The sequence below is a fragment of the Ursus arctos genome, unplaced genomic scaffold (genome assembly GCF_023065955.2).
Source record: "Ursus arctos isolate Adak ecotype North America unplaced genomic scaffold, UrsArc2.0 scaffold_13, whole genome shotgun sequence".
NCBI classification, from domain to species: domain Eukaryota; kingdom Metazoa; phylum Chordata; class Mammalia; order Carnivora; family Ursidae; genus Ursus; species Ursus arctos.
In genome coordinates, this window is record NW_026622797.1 from 52,457,517 (window position 1) to 52,480,325 (window position 22,809).

Consider the following 22,809-nt stretch of genomic DNA (forward strand, 5'->3'; position numbering starts at 1 on the left):
TTTCCTTATGATTTCTTACTAATGTTTTCTTTAGCTTACTTTATTGTAAGACTACAGTGTAAAATACATACAACATACAAAATACCTGTTGATTGACTGTTTATGTTATTGGTAAGGCTTCTAGTCAGCAGTAGACTATCAGTAGTTAGGTTTTTTGGGGGTCAGAAGTTATATGTGAAGATTTTGAACTGTGTGGGGGTTGGTGCCCCTAATTACCATGTTATTCAAGGGTCAACTGTGTACTTATTTATTTTTTAAAAAATGGCTGATTAATCATGCTGTTTTAATTTCTTAGAGACATCCAAGTTACATCTATATTTGATTATGTCATTTCTGATTTTAATGAATTGTTTCTTTGCCATTTATTTAACAGAATATGATTTTGGCACGTTATTTAAAGTGCATGTAAACTAGAGGTGATAATATTGTCTGTAAAACAACTAGTGCTTTTTCTTATACACAGTATTAGTTTCCTTTTTCTTTTCTTCCCTAATCTGCATTGTAGTTGTTTCTTTATAAAGGACGAACTTATGTTTTGTTGAATCCACATTGCTATCCAAAAGCTTGTTTCTAGTATTAGTAAGTACCTTCTGTTCCATATTGGAGCATGCCAGCTACCTCCCACCCCCTGTACCCTGTTGGCCCTAGGACCATTGTCATGTTCTCTTGCCTAGTTGGGGCCTGTTATTGTGATCTTCAGTGATTAAATATTAGTTCCTTTACCCAGAGTATTTCTCTTTGTATGTATTCCCCAGCCCCGTAATCTTGATTTACTGACCAAAAGACATAATAACTTTGAATAAACTGCACGAAAAATGATGCAGAATTAGCCTCTCAAAAGCAGCTGAAAGAGAGTAATAAAACAATTTTACCAGGAAAGGACAGAGGCTTAGAAAAGCAGGAAATCGTTAGAGCATCTCCTGGGAAAACATGAATTCTTGCCACTTTCCTCCTTTTATCCACTCATGTATTCTTTATAAAATTCTAACCGGTTTTCTTAAATGTTCTCTTATGTTTTCTTTCTGGATATCTTTGGTGGGGGAGAAACAATGATGGCCTTCATAACTATGCCAGTTGAGGCTTAACCTAGCCCAACATTCCCTCCCAGACTTTTCTCTCCAAAGTCCAAGTAGGCCCAGGCTCCAGAAAGACAGGATTGAGGGAGTTGCTGGACAGTGGCAGATCACCAGTCTACCAGCACTATACCTTAATCTTGTGCCTTATTGCCCTTTAAAGATTTAAAGGTTTGGCTCAACAGTTAGTCCTCTTTAACTTGTTTTTTCCCTTCAATTTCTTGATTAGTAATAACCAAAATCTGTTCTGACTGATTTCTAGACCTTTCTCATTTTTCCATTCCTTCATGACCATCCCTCCATGTAATATTTCCTTAACAGATTTCCAGTTAATAATCTTATCTTCTTTATTTCTACCACTGCTAGAATATTCCTCAAACACTGTTTCTCATTGTGCCGCCCTTTTATTCATTGTATCGTAGTGGATCCCTGTTGTTCATCAAATGAAAATTTCTGTTCGATCTTTAAAGTTTTTTTCTGTTGCTGCAGTGAAGTATTTTTGTAAGTACTTTTTATGAATTTTTTTACCTTTATTTTAGCCTCATATAGAAGAGGACAGATTATATCTTTGTCTTGGTGTTCTTCATTGCAACTAAGCTAATACATGGTAGATTATCAAAATATGATGGACCGGTTGAGAAGTCCTGAGTGATAAGTCAAGATGCACCTTAGGACTGAGTTGATTATTTTCTTAGAACAGTTTAATTAATTCAGGTGAATCATAGTAATTTTTCTGTTAAATTTGATAGAAGTAATAAGTATCCTAAATAGCATGACGTCTGATTACATTTGTATTTTTATTTGGAGAAAAATATTACAGAAAGATTGTGCGTAGATTTGTGTTGTTTATTCTTGGTACTTACGCTATAAGCTCTACTTAAAGCAATGACCTCATAAGAAATTTAAAACGTCTTAGCCTTTTAGCCTTTGATTTGCTATAAAAAGCAGTTGACTTTGTGTGGAATATTCAAAATAATGCAAAGAACATGGCTGTTTTTCCTTAAAATTCAAAAACCTATTTAGTATATATTTTTTTGAAAAAATAGTAAATAAATACGGTTTTACAAATTTTCATTTCAGTTGCTTTTGCCAAGAGTAAGTTATTTGACGTTGGTAACTGACAAAGTGAAAAAGCACTTTCAGAAGGTTATGAGACAAGAAGACATTAGTGAGATATGGTTTGAATATGAAGGCACACCACTGAAATGGTGAGTGAATTTTTCTGCATTATTAAGCATTGAGTATATGCTAGCTTTATGAAGGTATAGTGCCCTGAAGCAATTTTTAAAAAGTTATATAAAGAAATAAATCACTAGTTTAGCTCATACAGTAAAGTGAATTTTAAACTATTGTTCAAATATTTTATTGAAAATATTTCTGCCTTTTTTTGGATGCATGGGAGACTGGACAGATTTGTATATATTTTCAATGATAGATTTTTCAGTGGCATAATAATAGTGTATTTGGTTATGTTTTTTTTTCCATATATATTTAAGACTCCCTAATGAATAAGTCACTCTGTGACACTATTCAGTTTTGTTTCTATCTCTAAAATTTTTATAACAGATCTTTATATACACATGATTACCTAAAATGGCATCTTTCAAACTGATTGCCACATTTAGTGCCATATACACATTTTATCTAGCCTTGGCTTAGTATTTAAAATATGTTGATTTCCTTTTTATGTGAAAAATAATTTTGATATTATATCATTCTTAAGAAACGTATTGAAAATAAATCCTAAGTCTGGGCTTATCCATGTACAGATGATGTATTTTTGTACTTCCTCTGTTACTGGGAGTTTTGTAAATTGTGCTTCCAAAAATATTTAATGAAACTGGAGAAATGACAGAGAAGAGTATAAAAAATGGTTCAAGGTATGCTGGGATGTAGGTGTTGAAATGCTTCCATATGAATGTAGTTGAATGAAAAAGTTAAGACTTAAATATGAACAATATAAGTAGGTTAAAAGTGGACTTGCTTTCTAAATCTGGAGTATTAAAATGAAGAGTTTTAAAAGAGGTTCATAAAAAAGGAAGCTAGTAGATGTTTAATAAGTGCAGCTGACTTGAGTATAAGCATTACTTAGAAATAGTGAACTTTTGGAACTCACCTTGTTGATGAATTCCCACAAATGAGTAGATTTTTCGTTATGGTTTAGAAACATACAAAGTGGTATATTGTATTATTTTGGAAACGAGGAGATTTTGTATTGAGTTATAGGTCATATCTCCAACCTTTTGAGGCAGTTCTGGGAAAGGATGACAAAGTTCTTTATAGCATTCATTTTTAAATAAAAACAGTTTTGACAGGCTTCATGATCACTTATCAGACTCATTATGACTCTTGATCTAGACCTCAGGCAGCATAGGTAAGTCAATGTTTTCTGTTTCTTTTTATTTCTCAAAAGAATTGGAGGTTTTAGAATGGGAAGGTGGCTTAAAAGAAGTATAAGAGGAGCAAGGATCAGGAGAGTAGAGGGAAAGGAAGGAGGGGGAAGGATTGTGGGTGAGTAGCAATAGAGGATATGTCTATATTCTTGACAGTTCTATCTGTATTATAGTTGGATATTGAAATTGTATTGCTCTATGTGTATTAGTTACATACACATTGTTAAAAATTCATGTGACTGACACTAGCCTTTTCAGTTTTATCAGTGTACAGTAGGGTTTCTTAACAGGGACTCTGTTGACATTTTGACATAGATAATTCTTTGTTGTGGGAGGGCTTTCCTGTACATTGTAGGATTTTTAGCAGCAGCCTTGGCCTCTACCTGCTAGTGCTAGTAGCATTCCCTCTAGTCGTGATTATAAAAAATGCTGCCAGATGTCCTGGGATGAAGGGGTAGAAAACTACCCCCAATTGAGAAACTCTGGAAAAGATGGGAAGCCTCAATTTAACTTTTATAAATGAATGATTGCTTAGTTATCATCCTTCAGCTGCCATTTTAACCCGTCCTGTATGGTGGTTATTTTTGTATTTGATACAATTTGTATGGTGTAAGTTTGTATTCTATATCAGTAAATATTGTTTGGACCCATTTATTTCTCTCTGTTACCACAGAGTACTGATTTTGGCTTAACTATATATGATGTTTTTATTTTGTCAGTACTCATGTCTTCTGAGAATCTTTTTTTTTTTTTTTTTTTAATTTATTTCTTAGAGGGAGAGAGCACGAGAGAGGGGAGGGTCAGAGGGAGAAGCAGAGTCCCTGCTGAGCAGGGAACCTGACATAGGATTTGAACCTGGGACTCCAGGATCATGACCTGAGCCGAAGGCAGTCACTTAACCAACTGAGCCACCCAGACACCCTGAGAATCTTTTATTAAAGAGTAAAAAATTAAAATTTTTCCTTCTAGAAAGCTTATGTGAAAGTAATTGTATTCACATATCTTCATTTTAGGTTTTGGGGTGTTAACTTTGTATACATGATGTCACTTTCATAGTTATATCTTGCTGTAAGTCATTGTATTTAATGACTTTTGATAAAACTTTTCCTTTAGTTCAGTAGTCCCCCTTTATCTGTGGTTTTGCTTTTTGTAGTTTCATTTACCCTCAGTCAGCCATGGTCTGGAAGCAGATGATCCTTCTCTGACATATTGTCAGAAGGGTGGCAGTAGTGGCCTAACACTGTGTCATAATGCTTATGTCGTTCACCTCGCTTCATCTCATCATGTAGGCATTTTATCATCTCACATTATCACAAGAAGGGTGAGCACAGTGCAGTAAGATATTTTGAGAGAGAGTGAGACCACATTCACATAACTTTTGTTGTAACTTTTTGTTATAATTGTTCTATTATAAGTTGTTAATCTCTTACTGTACCTAATTTATAAATGAAACTTAATCACAGGTCTGTATGTATAGGAGAGAATGTAGTATATGTAGAGTGTGGTACTGTTTGCTGTTTCAGGTATCCTTGGGGCAGTCTTGGAACATATCCCCCCGCATAAGGGGGACTAACTCCGTATTGTTAGGTACTTCATATATTTGAGGAAGGAATAGCTTCCAGGCATGACTATAACCAGGACCTCTGGGCTAAGTCTTTTTTTTTTTTTTTAAGATTTTATTTATTTATTTGACAGAGATAGAGACAGCCAGCGAGAGAGGGAACACAAGCAGGGGGAGTGGGAGAGGAAGAAGCAGGCTCCTAGCGGAGGAGCCTGATGTGGGGCTCGATCCCATAACGCTGGGATCACGCCCTGAGCGAAGGCAGACGCTTAACCGCTGTGCCACCCAGGCGCCCCTCTGGGCTAAGTCTTGATCTTGTCTCTTTTGCTCCCAAGTATAGCAGTATTTTCCTATGTTAAAGGAGTCCTCTTCCTGTGTTAAAGGAGTCATAGGCTATCAATATCTGCCTGGCATTTATGGAGTAGGCTTCATATGATAGGATAATCATTACAGGGAAGCAGCTACCACTGAAGTTTTGTAGGACTTGGACTTTTTGAGACCATGCAAATGTCTTCAGAGTAGAGGAGCATTTATTTGAGTAAGGTGATAACATCTTTCTTATACTTGATTCTTTGGAGTTTTAAATAAATTCAAATGAGAAAGGAAACCAAACACCAGTTTAGATAATGCATAAAAGAAGGTAGAGCATAAATTGATATTACTTCTTACTCTGTTAACTCCTGTTCATATTTATTATTATAAGTGCTTAAATATCTGCCTGAGATACCTGAGCATGGGCTCTTGTATCTTAAGCAGTAATATGTAAGAGGTGCTAAGTAAATGTTTGTTCAGTGGGTGAATGAATCTAAATTGGTTCCTTCTTTTTATTGAGAAGATGAGGCTGAAAGAAGTAAAATAACTTGTTCAAATGAGTGAGTAGGACCAGATTTCGAGTCTCAGTTAAGGACTTTTTCCACCACACTGCTGATATTCTATTTGTTAGTTGTTGTTTTCTTCAATTCTGTTATGTTTTCTCTAAATTGCTTGTGTTATCTGTCCATATTAGAATAGAAAGATACTTAAGAACAGTAGTAACATAATGAATACTTAATATATTGCTGATTTGTAGAGAGAATCTGAGGGGCTTTATTTGATTACTATTTTATCCTCGCAGTCCTTTGTCTCCTTAAGTTTTAAAAATTATGTGGCAAATAAAAAGTGTTGATCTAGCTCATTGAGCAAGGATTTCTTTTTCTTTTTTCTTTTTTTGTAAGAGTGATTTGAGTTGATCAGTCAGCAGAGGGTGCTCTAACATTGCATTTTGAAAAGGCGAAGGTTATTTGTAAATCAAGTGTTCAAAGTTTGTATTTGTTACTTTTATATTAAAATTATTTTAAGAGAACGGTTCCTGGTTCTTCTAAAGAACATTTAGTTTGTATATCCTAATATTGGTTGTATCTTAGGCGTTCAATATAAATTTTAGAAAAAGCTTTTCTTTTTGTCAATTATAAAAGCAAGTGTCTCTAATAGAATATTATTATTTTGTGTAAATTGACTTATTTTCAGGACTGGTTGTTGAAAGTAAGAAGTTGAAACTACCTTTTGAATTAAACCCCAAAAAAGCAAACACTGATGTTGATCTTAAACATAGACCTAACAGAATGACCCAGAATTTAATACTGTATCTATCTGGTTTCAAAAGTAAATTTTAACAAAATAACCTCTTAATTATAAATACTGTGCAGGCTCTTCTCTCTTATGGATTGTCTTTTTTCTAAGGTTGTGAATTTCTAAAATTTTATAAGTTCTGTGAACTTGAATTTTGAAATGTAATTTACTTAGCATTTGAGACAGGTAGTATCCCCTTGGCTGTTTTTGTACTTTTTCATGCATAAGAATAGGTTAAGAAAGCTGTGAAACACAGTGCTAATTTACAGTGGTTTGTGTTTGTTCCATAGGTAAATGAAGGCAAAATTGATTGTAAACATTAAATTACTTTGGTGTACCTTTGAGTTGTGTCTTTTTTTTTTTTTTTTAAACATGGGGCTTGAACTTGTGACCCTGAGATCAAAACCTGAGCTGAGATCAAGAGTCGGATGCTTAACTGACTGAGCCACCCAGGTGTCCCAATTTGAACCTTTTTTCTTCCTTCAATGAAATGTAATCCTGTTTCCAGTGAATCACTAGTAGACTTATGAATAGGATGCATTTACTTCAGTGAGATGGAGTAGGACAATAGTTCTCTCTAGTATATGGGGAAACTTTCTTTCAATGCTGATGTTAGAATACTGCTTTGCTATCTGACTGCAGATGTTTAGACTACTGAGAGCACCCTTGGCTGACTTAGGAACATATCCGTTATTGCTATACATGTGGCCGGTATGTGTGTATGTATTTTAGCAGTAATGAAAGGGTAAAGAAAAAAGACCTTATGCAAAGAAAAATGAAAATATTACTCATTTTGAGAACTGAATTTAGAAAAGACTAGAGCAATTTAAGGAAGAGAAAGAAAATGAATAAAGTGCAAAAATAGACCTAACGCTAACTATTCTGGTACAGTGAGTTTTTATCAGGCAGTAGGTTGAACCTTTACTAGTTGGGCCCTCTTCTGGGATATATTCCAGGTTGATATCCTCACCACTTCCTTTTCTCTTAAATTTAGGTTAGATTGGCAGGAGTAGCAACATAACAGATAAATGGTTACATTATGGTTTACTTACAGTTATGGCTTATGTGGTTTCTATGTTGTGGGTTAGGAGCCTCCTGACAAAACTATGTAGAATATCTGTTTAGAGGAGTTGTACAAATTAGTACTTTTGAAACCCTTGATGTAAATTAGATTATAGTGTAAGAGAAATTCAGTACCTTTAAGTCTTGCCAGTTCTGTTTTCTATTATAGAAATTCTTGCATATTAATAGACTCATCAGAAATGAGCAGTCTTGGAACCAGTTAATTCAGATAGTATATTTGTTTGGAGCTAGTATCCTTGCGTCAAAATCATTCTGACATATCCATCTGCATTGAGCCACATACAGGCTGTACATGTAGACTTTGATAATAGAAGGAAGTAAGTAGCTGTTTCTGCTGCAGTTTTATTTTTAAAGTTTATTACAGGATAGTAGTTATATTTAGAGTGCTTTTATGTTGATACTTTACATACATTTATAATTAAATGTAAGTATTAGAAACCATAATATTTAAATTTCATCCTAATCTTTAGTATATTGGGAAAAATAGTCATCATTTATCATCTGAGACCAGTGAACTTTAAAAAATATATATATATATTTAAGTTATTTTATAAATAACTTAGAGAAAAGTAAAGGAATAGTGTATGACAACTTTATTAGAAATTTTAAAAAGCATTTAGATACAGCACATTCGGATTTACGCTCCATATTTTCCTGGTTTTGAAGGTATGGATAATGGAAATGGGCAGTGTCTTCTGAATGCAACTAACTACCCATTAGTTGTCATACATTCAAATAGACTTCGAAGAGGTTCTAGCTTATTGTGACTTCTGGCTCTTCTTGTGCTAAACAGCAATGATTAAAGAAATTTTTAAACCTTTGACAAATCATGATTTTGTTGTAAAATATCGTTTACATTAGTAAATACCAGTTAGAATGATCAGTTCAATACTTGTTCATTTCTACATCACGTAATTCCTTCTAGTTGTCTTTGGTACAAATCTGCCTTTAGTTCTTGCTCACTTACTATCAGGTAAATTGCGGTGCACAAGTGGTATAAAAGATGAAAAAATACAATCACACATCTTTTTAACAAAATGGTTCAGGTTTTTGTCATAAAATATTGCATGATGAATTTCTTGCCATTGAATGAGTAAGTGGATAAGAATGCCATGTCTTTTAGAAATAAATCATTCATTAGTTTTTGAATTCTGTAAAATTCACCTAGAATATTATCTAATGACTTGTAGTCTGAGATTTCACTTAAATGATCAATTTTACCACTGTCATTAAAGTCCAAAGTACGGCTGTCTTTGTTAAAACCTTCTGATTTATGTAATAATTGTGTAACATCTTCCCTTGTCAATTTTCCTCTTTCCCATTATGCATGGAAAATTAGACATTTTGAATTTTCAGCTGTATTAATGATAGATAAAAGCAGACTCCAAAGATGGGGTCTGCATCCTTATTTTATACTTCCTTGAAATATGATGTAATTTTCTAGGTGAAACAATGAGAAAATGGAAGGATTCATTATTGTATCATCCTTCTAGGCATGCCATTATTCTTCCAAATTGTTCCTATTTTAGTCTTTTTTTTTTTTAGCATAGTTGGGCATAATTGATAAATAATGATGAAATAATTCCTAGAATGGTGAAATAGAATTCCTGGAATAGAATGAGGACTAACAAAGGTCTGTTTTGTAAAAATACAAGGCATCATGTAGAGCTTGTACAGTTTGAAGAAGTTCAGAGAGAAGGATCAGAATTGAATAGAATCTATAACTTTTCTGTAATGCAGTATTTTTGTTTTTCAAATTACTATTTTTATTTTAGTTTTTGACAGACCAGGGTTTTTTTTCTGGGTTCTGAAATGTTTCTGAAGGAAACATTCTATTATTTAGGTAGTCTAAAATTTCCTTCAGTATTCATATTTGGTTATGAAAGATTTGTGTTAGATGCTAACTTTCAAATAGGGAGGTTTAAGGGTTATTATTAAGAGATACAACACATATATGACTAAGACTACCCACTGTTTTATTTTACTAGTAGGGCATTCATTCTAAATTCTTTCTAAATAACATGATCGCTAGTGATTGATGACTTTTCACCAGTTGTATTATGTAAATGTAAGCAAACATAACTAGTATTAGTTAATATTTGAATCTTGGTTAGGCAGTGTATTGGGTCATTCATTTTGAGGGGAATTAGATGTATTTCCAAATTTTTCTGCTTCTAAATCTAGGAATAACTCACTAACATGTAAAGAACAGGACTGTCGTACATGACACCAAGTAGTCCTCTTTTTGCCTTTGTCGAAAGTATTGTTTAATTCTGTTTCATTATTGAAGCCACTTTAGATTCTTTAAAAGGATGATTTAAAAAATAAGATTTGTTTGTTGAAATCTGCAAGGTTTATATTATTGCTCGATAATTTGCTTCACTGTAAGTAATGGTTATATTTGGAAGTGTTCTCTTATTTAGGAAGTCCAGAATTTATTTTTGTAAAAAACTTTAGTCTTAGGTTGCAGAAAAATATTGTGTGACTTTGGAAAATGTTGACATGTTGTTATTATGGAAAAAGCAGGTTATAGTGTTTTGTAAAGGATAAGCCTAATCTATATTTGCATATGTATGCATAAATAAAAGACTCACATTCAATAATGTTAATAGTAATTACCACAAAATAGAGATGGCATGCTTTTTAGGTGCTTTTCTTAGTTCTTAAGTTTTTCTAATATTTTAAGTTGTTATAAAAATTTTAAAGATACATTTAAATAAGCTTTAAAAAACTGTACAATGTGAATACTGGGATGGTAATCAGATACTGCAGTAGGGTGATGTAATGGTGGTCATGCCTGATAAGAGATGCTTTAGCACAACCCCATTGTATATATCGAGGCTTTAATGAATGAAATGCTTAGAAAAAAACTGATACCTGGAAACTCTACCATATTAGCTTAGGCAAGTAACTGTAAAATGTTATCATTCTATGATTTGTGATTAATAGCCCCCTGACATTTGGTGTTACAGTATGTGCTGAAATTTATTTTGGAGTTGTAGTTATAACTTCAAAATATTCTTTCTTAAAATGTACTCTTTCATTTTTAGGCATTATCCAATTGGTTTGCTGTTTGATCTTCTTGCATCAAGTTCAGCTCTTCCTTGGAACATCACAGTACATTTTAAGGTATAGTTTAAATAGCATTTCCCATTTCTCCCACTTGTGGTATTTAGTCAGTAGACTGAGAATAGAATTTTTTTTAAGTGAAGTTGTTTATTGCTTCTCTTATGACACTTTTTAATGGCTAAGCTGCCGCTAGTGTTCGTTCATGTATCTTTCGATTTATTGTTACTCTTGGCAGAGCCATTTAAACATTTAATATATGAATGCCTATTTGTTGGAGCTGAATACACTGTTTAAAATTTGTGATGTTTCGTAATGTTAATATTCATTAAAAAAAATCTCATAGGAAGAACAAAATCCTGAGTGTAGCTGTGGGCGTGGGATTGGGGAGGGGTACAGCTTAATGCTGTTGAGTAACTCTAAGGATATTTTGATTGAATTGTGAGAAGGGTTAGGAGACAGAACTCCAAAGACTTGATCTGAGTGTGTTTTGAGAAATTTTAATTCCTGTAGTTTTTAAGACTAGTACAGATTTTTTGTAACTTAATTTTGTCCTAATGGTTTATAAAGTGGTCTGTCTTTCCCCTTAACCACCTTGATTCTTCAGTCCCTTCTCCCCAAGCAATTCACAAATACCATTGAAGGATTGAAATACCTCGATTAGTTGATCACTAGGCAGTGATTCTCAAAGGGTGATGGATTGTGGGAGGGAAGCATGTTAAGAGTTTGAAAAGTCATTTTAGGTATCAAATTTGCTTTTCTGTAAGGGGCACTCCTTCAAAGTCACTGTGCAAAAGCTGCTTACCCATTCTTCCTAAGATGCTTTCCTTCCCATTTTACTAAAATGGAGTGTCTGGGTCATTGGCATTTATTTTCCTCTCATTTGCACTCGTGTGCTCTGCACAGTAGCATGTTACCACAGATTTTAGTTACCACAGAACCAGAGTGAGGATATGGTTCTGATATCCATGACTTTCAGTTACCATGGTACCATGCAAAGCAAAGACTGCCTGTATATATAATTTAAGTTTAGAACAGTATGAAGATAGGGGTGCCTGGGTGGCGCAGTCATTAAGCGTCTGCCTTCGGCTCAGGGCGTGATCCCAGCGTTCTGGGACATCGGGCTCCTCCACTAGGAGCCTGCTTCTTCGTCTCCCACTCCCCCTGCTTGTGTTCCCTCTCTCGCTGGCTGTCTCTGTCAAATAAATAAATAAAATCTTTTTTTTTTTTTAAAAAAAGAACAGTATGAAGATAAAACTACTCCAAGTATGATGAGTGTAGAGGTTCCGTATTGAACATGTTAGTCTTTCCCATTATGTTGAAAAATAATTCCCAAAATTAGATTATTTGTCTGAGAGATGGATGTACTCTAAGACTTTGGAATCTAAGTTAAAATACATCATAGCTACCCATTTATTTATTCATTGAACAACTATCAGAAGTCTGCTGTGTGCCAGCCAGGCACTATCTAGATGCTTGGGATACATGAGCGAATGACACAAAGACACTCAAATACTGAGACACTTTATGGTACCTACCTGGCACTACATACCAAGCCCTCTGTAATTACTGATTGAGTGAATCAGTGGATTGTAATAATGATAGGAAAGGCTTAGAATTGTTTTGATTGTTTTAGTGTAGTGGTTCTCAAAGCAGTTTGTGGACCGACAGGGGTACCCAGAAGCTCTTGGAAAGGATCCATGAGGTCAAATCTATTTCCGTAATAATAAGATGCTGTTTGCCTTTTCCTCTGTGTTTACATTTGTACTGATCTGCAGAAGAGATGGTGGGTAAAACTGTGGGCACCATGGCACAGAGCAGGGCGGTGCACCACACTGTGCAGCAAGTGGTTATTGTCATCTTCGCTGCCACACACTTGCAGTAGAAAGAATATCAGTTTCACTTAAGACTGTTCTAGATGAAGCAGTACAAATTATCGAGTATTGTTAATCTTAACTCTTAAGTCCATGTCTTTTTAATCTCCCGTGTGTTGAAATGGAGAGTACATACAAAGCACTTCTGTTCTATGTCAAATATGATGGTTGTCTTAAGGAAAATCACTTATGCCCTTGTTTGAGGGCAAGCTGAACAAGCCACTTTTTTCATAAAACAGCATTTTTTTATTTTAAAGAGTGACTGATAAAGTATGGTTATTCAGACTTGGGTATATTTGTAAGACAGTTTCTTAAAATAAATGAAGTGAATCTCTCACTGTTAGGACAACAGTTTTTGTTGCCAGTGATAAAATGTGAACTTCTAAATGAAAGTTAGAATTTTGGAAAACATATCTGCTACCATGACCTTGACAGCTTTATTATTCTTAAAACAGTTTTCTGTTGAGATTTTTGGTCCTTTTAACAGATCTGATTTTTAAGAAATTTTATGTAATGAAATGTGTCAGCGTTTAGAGAAGATCTACATTAATTCAGTAAACAAATATTTTCCAAATGGTCAATGCATGATGTAACAAAATAATGCATGTGAAAAAGAACCATTCAAAATGCAAGGTCAGAATTAGAGATTTTAATGTAACAGAGATCAAAATGTTTATTGATAAGCTTTCAGATTCCATATAATGTTATAATAAACTATACTTATTGAATCTGGTGGAGTATCAACAAAGAATATCCACAAATCTGAAGTCTGTTAAAATGCTACCCTTTTTCCAGCTACATATTTTTATAAGCTTGTATATTTATACAAATTAGCCAAAACAACACTGTAGAGCATTGCATGTAGAAGCAAATAATTCATCTATTCTCTACAAAGTCAAACATTAAAGATATTTGCAAAACTGTAAAACAGTGCCAATATTCTCCCCAAGTTTTTGTTGTTATTCTAGAAAATAGTTATTTTTCATAGAAAATATGATTTTTGTGTTACATATAATGGGTATATTCTTGGCATTTTTAAATGAATTACTCTTTGAGGTCTTTGGTTGGTCACCATTTTCTTCCCAGATGGGAAGTTTATTAGAGTAATCAAATAGAAAGCAGAATCTTAGAGCTAATAAGGATATTATAGAGGGTGTTTTAAATTTGCTCAAGCTACCTATGTATTTCTATTGGCTATTCTTACACTTTCTGCCCCTGGCCCATATTGGAGGAAAATTATTGTCCAGATTTCTTTCTGTATACTAAGTTCCCTTTATTTAGGATTGTAAGACTTAGCTTTCCTCAAAAGTTGTCCCCAAGTGTTTAATTGATGGCTTATACTGATTAATGTAGGCCCATTTCTGTTGTACTACTTTATGGCTTTTGATTGATTATAATGAAACTGAGTAAGACATTTGCAGGTAGAAAAGCAAATGCTTTTAGAGTGAGGAAGCAGGGTTTTGTTTTGTTTTTAGTTTCTAGATAATAGTTTAACAGTGATTGAATTTATTGAGTAACTATGTCAGTTGATTTTTCAGTATGTATTTTATCTTTTATGATATTGAGTATATCAAATGATGTCTGTATTTTAACCAGACTGCTTGGAATTTGTTTTACAGTTGTTTTCAAAGATATTAATTGATTTTGATTAGGTTTTATGCAATAATAAAGAGACCAAGTCTCCAAGAGACCCCCCCCCCCCCCGGCCTCTACCGGGCACACACATTTGATCATTTTGTGGTTCAGACTGAATTCTTGGGAGAGAATACCTGCTAAATAGCTTTTGGGTATTTTCTCTAATTTTTAATGGACTGCTGCTTGTCATTTGAATAGATACATAATATTCATAGTAAATTTTAATGTCTAGAGCGGTGTTCTTCAGATGCTAATGTGCATACAAATTACCTTTGTGTCTTGTTAAGGTACAGATTTTGATTCTGATTCCGCAGGTTTGGGCTGAGGGCAGAGGTTCTGTATTTTTATTTTTTAAATTTATTTTTATTTTTTTATTGGATTTTTAGACTTTATTGCACAAGTTCATCATATATTCTCAGTCGGCAAGATGTTGACACATGAGCATGTTTTATTAACAGCTACCATAATGAGTGCCATTCCTATAAGAGTAAAAGTATTTAGTTGACAGAAAACCCTTCATGGACGAAATACTAAGTGATTGTCAGCCATACTCTGAGCCTTACATTTTATTTTCTTATTTACAGTAGGAGACCTGGCAGGACTTAACTTCTAGCTAATTGATCCTTGGACTTTGTTCTTCATGATGCATGTTATGTAGTAGCATAATTTCATTACATCTTATCAATAAAAGCATTATTTAGCATTGTAGGAGGATTTGTTCACCAGCTTCCCTTGTTTTCAGGCTATACATTTAACTCAACCTGAGCAAAAATTCATTTCACAAACACAAAGGTGTTAACATAACTTTCTCCCCATTACACTTTCTTGACTTTTGAAGAATGCTCCCACCTCACTCTGATTATCCAAATGTGTATACAACATGAAATACCATCTCATCCATCATAGGTTCATTCATTTCATTAACAGCAATAATATTAATAATTTTCATAATTTGACAGGAATTTGCATCTAAGCCACAAATAGCAGTAGTAGAATTAACAACTACTTATTTCAAATGACTACATGGATGCCCCCCCCATATCATACATTTGAAGAATCTTCTTACATAAATGTAAAATAAGAAGGGAAGGAATCAAACCTCCTCCAGCTGGTGCCAAGCCAATATCATAACTACTATATATTTCTCAATTAGTGAGGTATTAGTAAAAATTATATAACTTTATCAAAGTGAAATTATAGGTTCAAACACTTATATCTTGGTGACATAATCCATTCCAGCTAGGTTTCCAGGATGCAACATCACCTGTTGTAGAAGAACTTTTACACTTCATGATGTACATTAATGATTATTCTCCTGATTAGCTCCTTAGTGATGTACGTTATTTCATTAATGTAACAGATAACCTAACACTCAAGTACAATAGATATACAAGAAGTAGAAACAGCTTGAACTATTCCACTAGCCACTGTCCTAATCTTGTCTTACCATCACTACAGTTTCGTTATATAATAGATGAAATTAATAATCCTTCCCTCACTGTAAAGACTATGGGTCATCAATGATCCTAAAGCTATGAATATATAAATATTTATTATTTTCATCATGATAAGTGTACTCTTTAATACCTATCCCTTATTTTCACTATCCCCCAACCCATCTCCACTCTGGTAGCCATCTGTTCTCTGTAGCTAACAGTCTGTTTCTTGGTTTGTCTCTTTTTTTTCCTTTGCTTGTTTGGTTTCTTAAATTCCACATATTGGTGAAATCATTTGGTATTTGTCTTTCTCTGACTTACTTTGCCTAGCATTATACTCTCTAGCTGTATCCATGTTGTTGCCAGTGGCAAGATTTCATTCTTTTTTATGGCTGAATAATATTCCATTACACACACACACACACACACACACACACACACACACACATTTCTTCTTTATCCATTCATCTATCGGTGGTCACTTGGGCTGCTTTCATAGTTTGGCTATTGAGGTTCTATATTTTTAACAAGTTCACAGGTAATGCAGTGTTACTGGTTCAGCAGACCACATGTTGATAACAAGAGTTTGGAGAACAGTGCAAATTTAAAAGTTAATATTGTGTAAAGAACCAAAAGGTTGTAAGGATGATTCAGAAAATTAATGTTTTTAGAAATTTTTTATTATTTTTGGAATTCTGAGAGAGAAACATTACATAATTGTAAAGTGTTTACTGCTTTAAAACATAGATTTGGATATTTGCTTTCTTTTTCCATTTACCAAAACGAGTGAAAATGGTAACTTCTTCAGACTTCTAATTAGCTTAAAGAACATTTATGATCCCTAAACTTCATTAGCTTACTGAGAAAATTATCTTATTTCTTGTTCTTCACTTTTTAATTAAAAAAAATTTAAGTCTGTATTGGAAAAGTTGAGAGTTGTCTAGTGAACATCCACCTACCTTTTACCTGGATTTGCTAGTTGCTAACATTTTGCTACTTTGGCTTTCTCTTTATGTTTTTTTTTCCTCTAATATTTACATTATTCCTATGCATATGCTGCTTACAAAGCTTTATTGTAATAAAAAAGTTGCTTACACTGTGTGGAATTTTTAAAAAGAGAAATTTGTTACATGATTCAAAAATTTAGTAACATCAGGTGAACATAGTGGGTTCTTTAAAATGCCTAGTTCTATTGCATATCCTAAATAAAGTTTAATGAGTAAACAAAGTCAATAATACCTTGGTGTTCTTCTTTCTCTTCTGATAACATGGTGCTAAATTGGTGTATTTTGGTTTTGATAAAAGCATAGATTTTAGTTTTAAATTTTGATAGTGATTATTATTTGATAGTGATTAAGAGCTCACATTTGCTAGGTAAAAGAGGGTCAGTGTTACGGTAAGTGCTTCTGTGCAAAACACTGCTGAATGATGGTGACTAGACAAAATTAGGTTTTTGGACCAAGGTATTCTCTGTCTTTCTTACAGTGCTTGGAAGGCACTACCACTGGTTCTGACTGTTCTTTAAATATATTTGTATGACAGCCCACACCCCTTTTCTCATGGTCTCGTTCTCTCTTGCTAGGCCAAGAGCCACCCTCTTTGTACCTCCCTGAGGTAATTTACTATATTTCTGCTTTTTCCACTGTGTGTTGATGACATAGGTCTGAGGTAGCTTTCCTTGTTCTTGAGTGCACTTCATGGTCATTCCCATGCTTCTGCATGTACTTGCCAGCTCTGAATATTGGTAGTTGTTTTGTAGTATCTATCAGTAGTGTATTATATTAGTTTTCTGTTTCTGTGTAACAGATCACCACAAATGTAACAGCTTAAAATAACACAAACTTATTATCTCACAATTTCTGTGGATCTTCTGCTTAATGCCTCACTGTAATCATTGTGTTGGCTGAGCTACATCCTTGCCTGGAGACTGAGAATCTTCTTCTAAGCTCACTCATGTTGCTGGCAAGATTCATTTCCTCTTGATTGTAGGGCTCAGGGCCCTTTCTTCTGTTGACTGTCAGAGGCTGCACTCTGCACCCAAAGGCTGCTTGAAGTTCCTTGCCATATGGACTTTCCCAGTATGGCAGCTTACTTCATTCGGTCAACAAAAAGTCTTTAGAACTAGTCTTTTAGCAAGATTGGAGTTTTATATAGTGTGACTTAATCACAGAAGTAAGATCCCAAAGACTTTGCTGTATTCTTTTGGTTAAATGCAAATCAAGATCCTGTCTATAGCCCATGGGAAGGGATTACAGAAAGGTGTGAAGGAGGTGGAGAGGATGGAGGGTCATGTATACTTAAAACATATGGTTTGTTTAGTCATTAATTTATTCATCAAATATTTATTGAGGTTAACATCTGCTTTTCAGCTGTGACAGAGTAATTGGATTGGATTTTTCCTCCAGCCATAAACAGCTATAAAACTGGACAAAATATATGAAGTAGAGCTCTTTTCAGGCACTGGACATTAGAGAGAAAGAGAACAAACAAGGTGAGCACCACATTTAGCCCATCTCTGTGTTTCAGGATAGTTTCCTGACTGTGTTATGGGGAGTGGAACTCAAGCAGGGAACCCAGAGCAGGGAAGTCCTGCTGAGTTAAGGATGCAAAGATTGGAGTTCTGGGCTACTGAAGCAGCTGGAATTTGCTGAGCAGGGTTTCAGAAAATTGTAAGTGTGAGTTTCCCAAAAGTCCTTTAATGAGAGTTGGTCTGCACATTCATAGGCAATATTCCTCAAGGTCAGATAAGAGAATGCATGTTAGAGTGGGACAAGCCCCATTATACCTGGAGATGTTGGATTCTAGTCCATCTAGGGTAGAGAGAGACCTAGTTAACATACTAAATATTTATCTGAGATCAGAAAGATCATGCTATAGGAGTAAGAATTATATCTCAGAACAGGATTAGCAAATTATGGTCTGTGCTAAATCTGGCCTGCTGATTGTTTTTGTATGGCTTGTGATCTAAGGATGGTTTTTATATATTTTAGTGGCTAGAAAAAGATTTTTAAAAAAGAACAGTATTTTGTAAAACTTGAAAATTACGTGGAATATAAATTCTGGTGACTATAAATAAATTTGTTTTAAAATGCAGCCATCCAGGGGCACCTGGGTGGGTCAGTCAGTTAAGTGTCTGCTTTCAGCTCAGGTCATAGTCCCGGGGTCCTGGGATTGAGCCCTGCTCAGCAGGAAGTCTGCTGCTCCCTCTCCCTCTGCAGCTCCCCCTCTGCTTATGCTCTCTCACTGTCTTGCCCACTCCCTCTCTTGAATAAATAAATAAAATCTTAAAAACAAAAATAAAATGCAGCCATCCATGCTATTTCATTTCCATACTACTTTTGGGCTACAAGGGCAGAGTTGAGCACTTGCTATAGACACTGCGTGGCCCACAAGTCTGATACCTTTACTGTCTAGCCTTTTATAGAAAAAGTTTGTCAACTCCTATTAAAGAGTAAGGATTGCTCTGGATCTGCTCTAATAAAGCCTAAAATTAGGCCTTTTTAGGATCAAGGAGAGGCACTAGGCAGAACAAAACTCATCAAGGAAGATAGTGTAATCTAGAATTCTCACACCATATTTAGTGTCCAGCATACAACCAATATTTACTATACATGCAAATAAACAGGAAAACTTGAACCATATCCAAGGGAAAAAATGCTGTTGATGAAAACTGATCCTGAGATAACCCACAGTTGGAATTAGGAAAAATGAATTAAAGCAACTATTAACTCAGTGACTTAAAATAAGATTACAAAATTGTAGAAGAACAATATCTGAAATGAAAAATTCAGTGGATAGGCTTAATGGTGAATTGGAGATGGCACAAGAAGGATTTTGTGAACTCAAAGTCAGATCCATAGAAATTATCCAATATGAAGAATTGAGAGAAGAAAATTGGTGCTGGTGGTGGAGGGAGACAGTCCTGATGGCCTCTAGGATAATGTCAAGCAGTCTTACATACATGTACTTAGAGTCCTAGAAGAAGAGGAAAGAGGGAATGATTCAGGAAAAATTAAAAAAAAAATGTTTTTAAGAAATAATGATTAGATTCCCATTTTTTGGTTTCAAAGCTACAATAACCCAAACTCCATGATACTGGCATAAGGACAGACATAAATCAATGGAGTAGAAGTGAGAGTCAAAATAAAAACACATACATATGTGGGCAGTTGATTTTCTATATGATTGCCAAGAGAGTTCAGTGAGGGAAGGAATAGTTTTTCAACAGATCGTGCTGTGTCAGCTGGATACACACATGTAAGAGAATGAAAGTGACCTGTATAAAAAAATAAGTAGAAATAGATCAGAGACCTATATGTAAGAACTAAAATTATAAAGCTCTTAGAAAAAAATAAATGTTGTGATGTTGGATTAGGCAGTGATTTCTTAGGTATAACACTTAAAGCACAAACAACCAAAGGAAAAAGAAAAACAGGTGAATTGGACTTGATCAAAATGAAAAACTTTTGTGCTTCAAAGGCAGTGAAAAGACAACCCATAAGAGAAAATATTTGCAAAATCATATATCTAAGAAAGATCCAGTGTCCAGAATATATAAAGAAGTCCTAGAATTCAGTCATAAAAAGGTAAATAACCCAATTAAAAATGGGCAAAGTAAAAAAAAAAAAAGAAGAAAAGAAAAAAAATGGGCAAAGTATTTGAGTAGACATTTCTCCAAAGTAGATATATAAATGGCCAGCAAGCACATGAAGTGATGCTCAGAATAGTTGTTAAAAAAAAAAAAAAAAAAGGCAAAGAAAGACACCATTGGGTTATCCCTTTAACCTGCTAAGATAGCTATAATCAAAAAGTTGGATAACAACAGGTGTTAGAGTGTGGATTAATTGGTACTCTCCTATGTTACTTGTTACTCTTAGAAAGGTAAAATGATGCACTGCTTTGGAGAATAGTCTAGCAGTTCCTCAAATAATTAAACATAGACTTGCCATATGACCCACCAATTCCAGTCATAGTTACATACGCCAGAGAATTGAAAACACATGTCCACCTAAAAACTTGTACTGGGATGTTCATAGCAACATTAGTCATAATAGCCAAAAAGTGGAAGCAGTCCCAGTGCTCATCAGCAGCTGAATGGATAAACAAAATGTATATCTACAGAATATAGTTGACCCTTGAACAACATGGATTTGAACTGTGTGGGTCCACTTATATACAGATTTTTTTTGGATAAATATAGTACAGTATATTCTTTTCCTTAATATTTTCTATTCTGTAGCTTACTCTATTGTAAAATACAATGTATAAGACATATATCATACAAAATACGTGATCGATTGTTTATGTTATTGATAAGGCTTCCAGTCAATAGGTTATTAGTAGTTAAATTTTGGGGGAGTCAAAAGTTATATGCAGATTTTCAACTGCACGGGGAGAGATGTGGGTTGGCACCCCTAACCACTTGTTTGAGGGTCAAACAATGTAATTTGGCCATGAGAAGGAATGAAGTACTGATACATGCTATAGCATAGACGAGCCTTGAAATGTCATGATAAGTAGAAGGAGAAAGACACAAAGCCTGCATATTGTGTGCATACTGTGATTCATTTATGTGAAATGTTCAGAATATGTAGAATCTATAGAGACAAAGTAAATTAGTGTGACTGCTTATAAAATGAGGTTTCTTTCTGGAGTTGCGTAATTTGATGGTGGTGATTGTTGTATACCTTGTGAATATACTAAAAACTGCTGAAATGTACTTTTTTAAATGGTGAATTAAGTGAATTGTATCTGAGTTATGTCTCAATTTAAAAGAAATAATGGTTAATAATTTTTCATATTTGGGGAGAAAACATTAATCTGTGTGTTGAAGTATCTCAGGAAATTCAAAGCAGGTAAATATATACAAAAACAAGTATATCATAATCAGACTGGTGAAAGCCAATATAAAAAACCTATACAAAAAAAAAACATGACATAAAAGAGAACAATAAGTGATGATGAATGATGGCTGCTGTCTTATGAGAGATCAAAATACAATGCAGTGATATCTTAAAGCACTGGAATAAGCTACAGAGTGAAGAACGCTAGAAATGGGAAATAAAGGATAAATGTAAAAGATTACCTCATTTAACTTTTTTAAAAGGCAAATGACTATTAAAAGCAAGAATAATATAATTTTAAAGGAGGGTTTATAGTGTCTGTATAAATAAAATGTATGACCACATTTGTCTAAAGGATGGGGTCACTGAATCCGCAGTTAACTGTGTATCAAAGAAGAAATCACAAGGGAAGTTTAAAAATATTTCAAACTAAATGATAATGGAAACACAACAGAATTAAAGTTTGTGGGCTTCTCATAAAGCTTGGCTTAGAGGGATGTAAAAACTTTCTGTAGTAGGAAAACATAGCTTACTGATATCATGAATGAAAGATGGGATATTACTACAGGTCCTACAGCCATTGAAAGGATAGTAGGAAATATAATGAACAACTTTATGCTAGCAAATTTGACAAATGGACATACTCAGCAAAAATACAATTTACTGAAACTGACACAATAAATAGATATGAATAGCCTCTAAATGTATGAAGAGGTTGGATTTGTAATTAAAAATTCCTCACAGAGTGAAACTCACCAAGTTTCATTGGTGAATTTTATCACATATTTAAGGAATAAATAGTACTAATCTTCACAGACTTTTTTCAGAAAATAGAAGAGGAGGGAATATTTCCCAATTTGTTTAACAGGCCAAAGTAACTGATATAAGAACGTGTAATGGATATTAAAGGAGAAAAAAAAAACAGCCCAATATCCCTCATGAACATAAATGCAGACACTCTCAAGAAAATACTAACAAATTGAATCTAGCAGTAAAGGGTAATATACCACAACCAGGTTGAGATTGTCCCAGGAATATGAGGGTGATTCGAGTTTCAAATATCAATGAATCGATGTAATTCAGCACATTTACAGAAAAAAGTAGAAAAGATCATACAATCACGTAGATCCTTACCAAAAAAGCTTTTGACAAAATGCAGTACCCATTTGTCTTCAAAGCTCTTATCAAACTTAGGAATAGAAGGGAATCTCCTCGATTTGACAAAGAGTAAATATGA

The 22,809-nt window shown here is 34.1% G+C and overlaps 1 protein-coding gene and 1 pseudogene across 2 annotated transcripts in view; both read left to right on the forward strand.

The window, feature by feature from the left end:
- ATG5 (autophagy related 5) overlaps nucleotides 1-22,809 on the forward strand; it is a 124,254-nt gene that overhangs the window by 12,721 nt on the left and 88,724 nt on the right. Inside the window, exons 3-4 of one of the 2 annotated variants that reach the window (XM_026511715.4) lie at nucleotides 2,154-2,281; nucleotides 10,769-10,847. In XM_026511715.4, coding sequence (XP_026367500.1) covers nucleotides 2,154-2,281; nucleotides 10,769-10,847 — 207 coding nt within the window. The remainder of the gene's footprint in view (nucleotides 1-2,153; nucleotides 2,282-10,768; nucleotides 10,848-22,809) is intronic. The other variant, XM_048225910.2, reaches the window with a different exon arrangement.
- Nucleotides 11,148-17,303, forward strand: LOC125283617 (cytochrome c oxidase subunit 1-like; annotated as a pseudogene).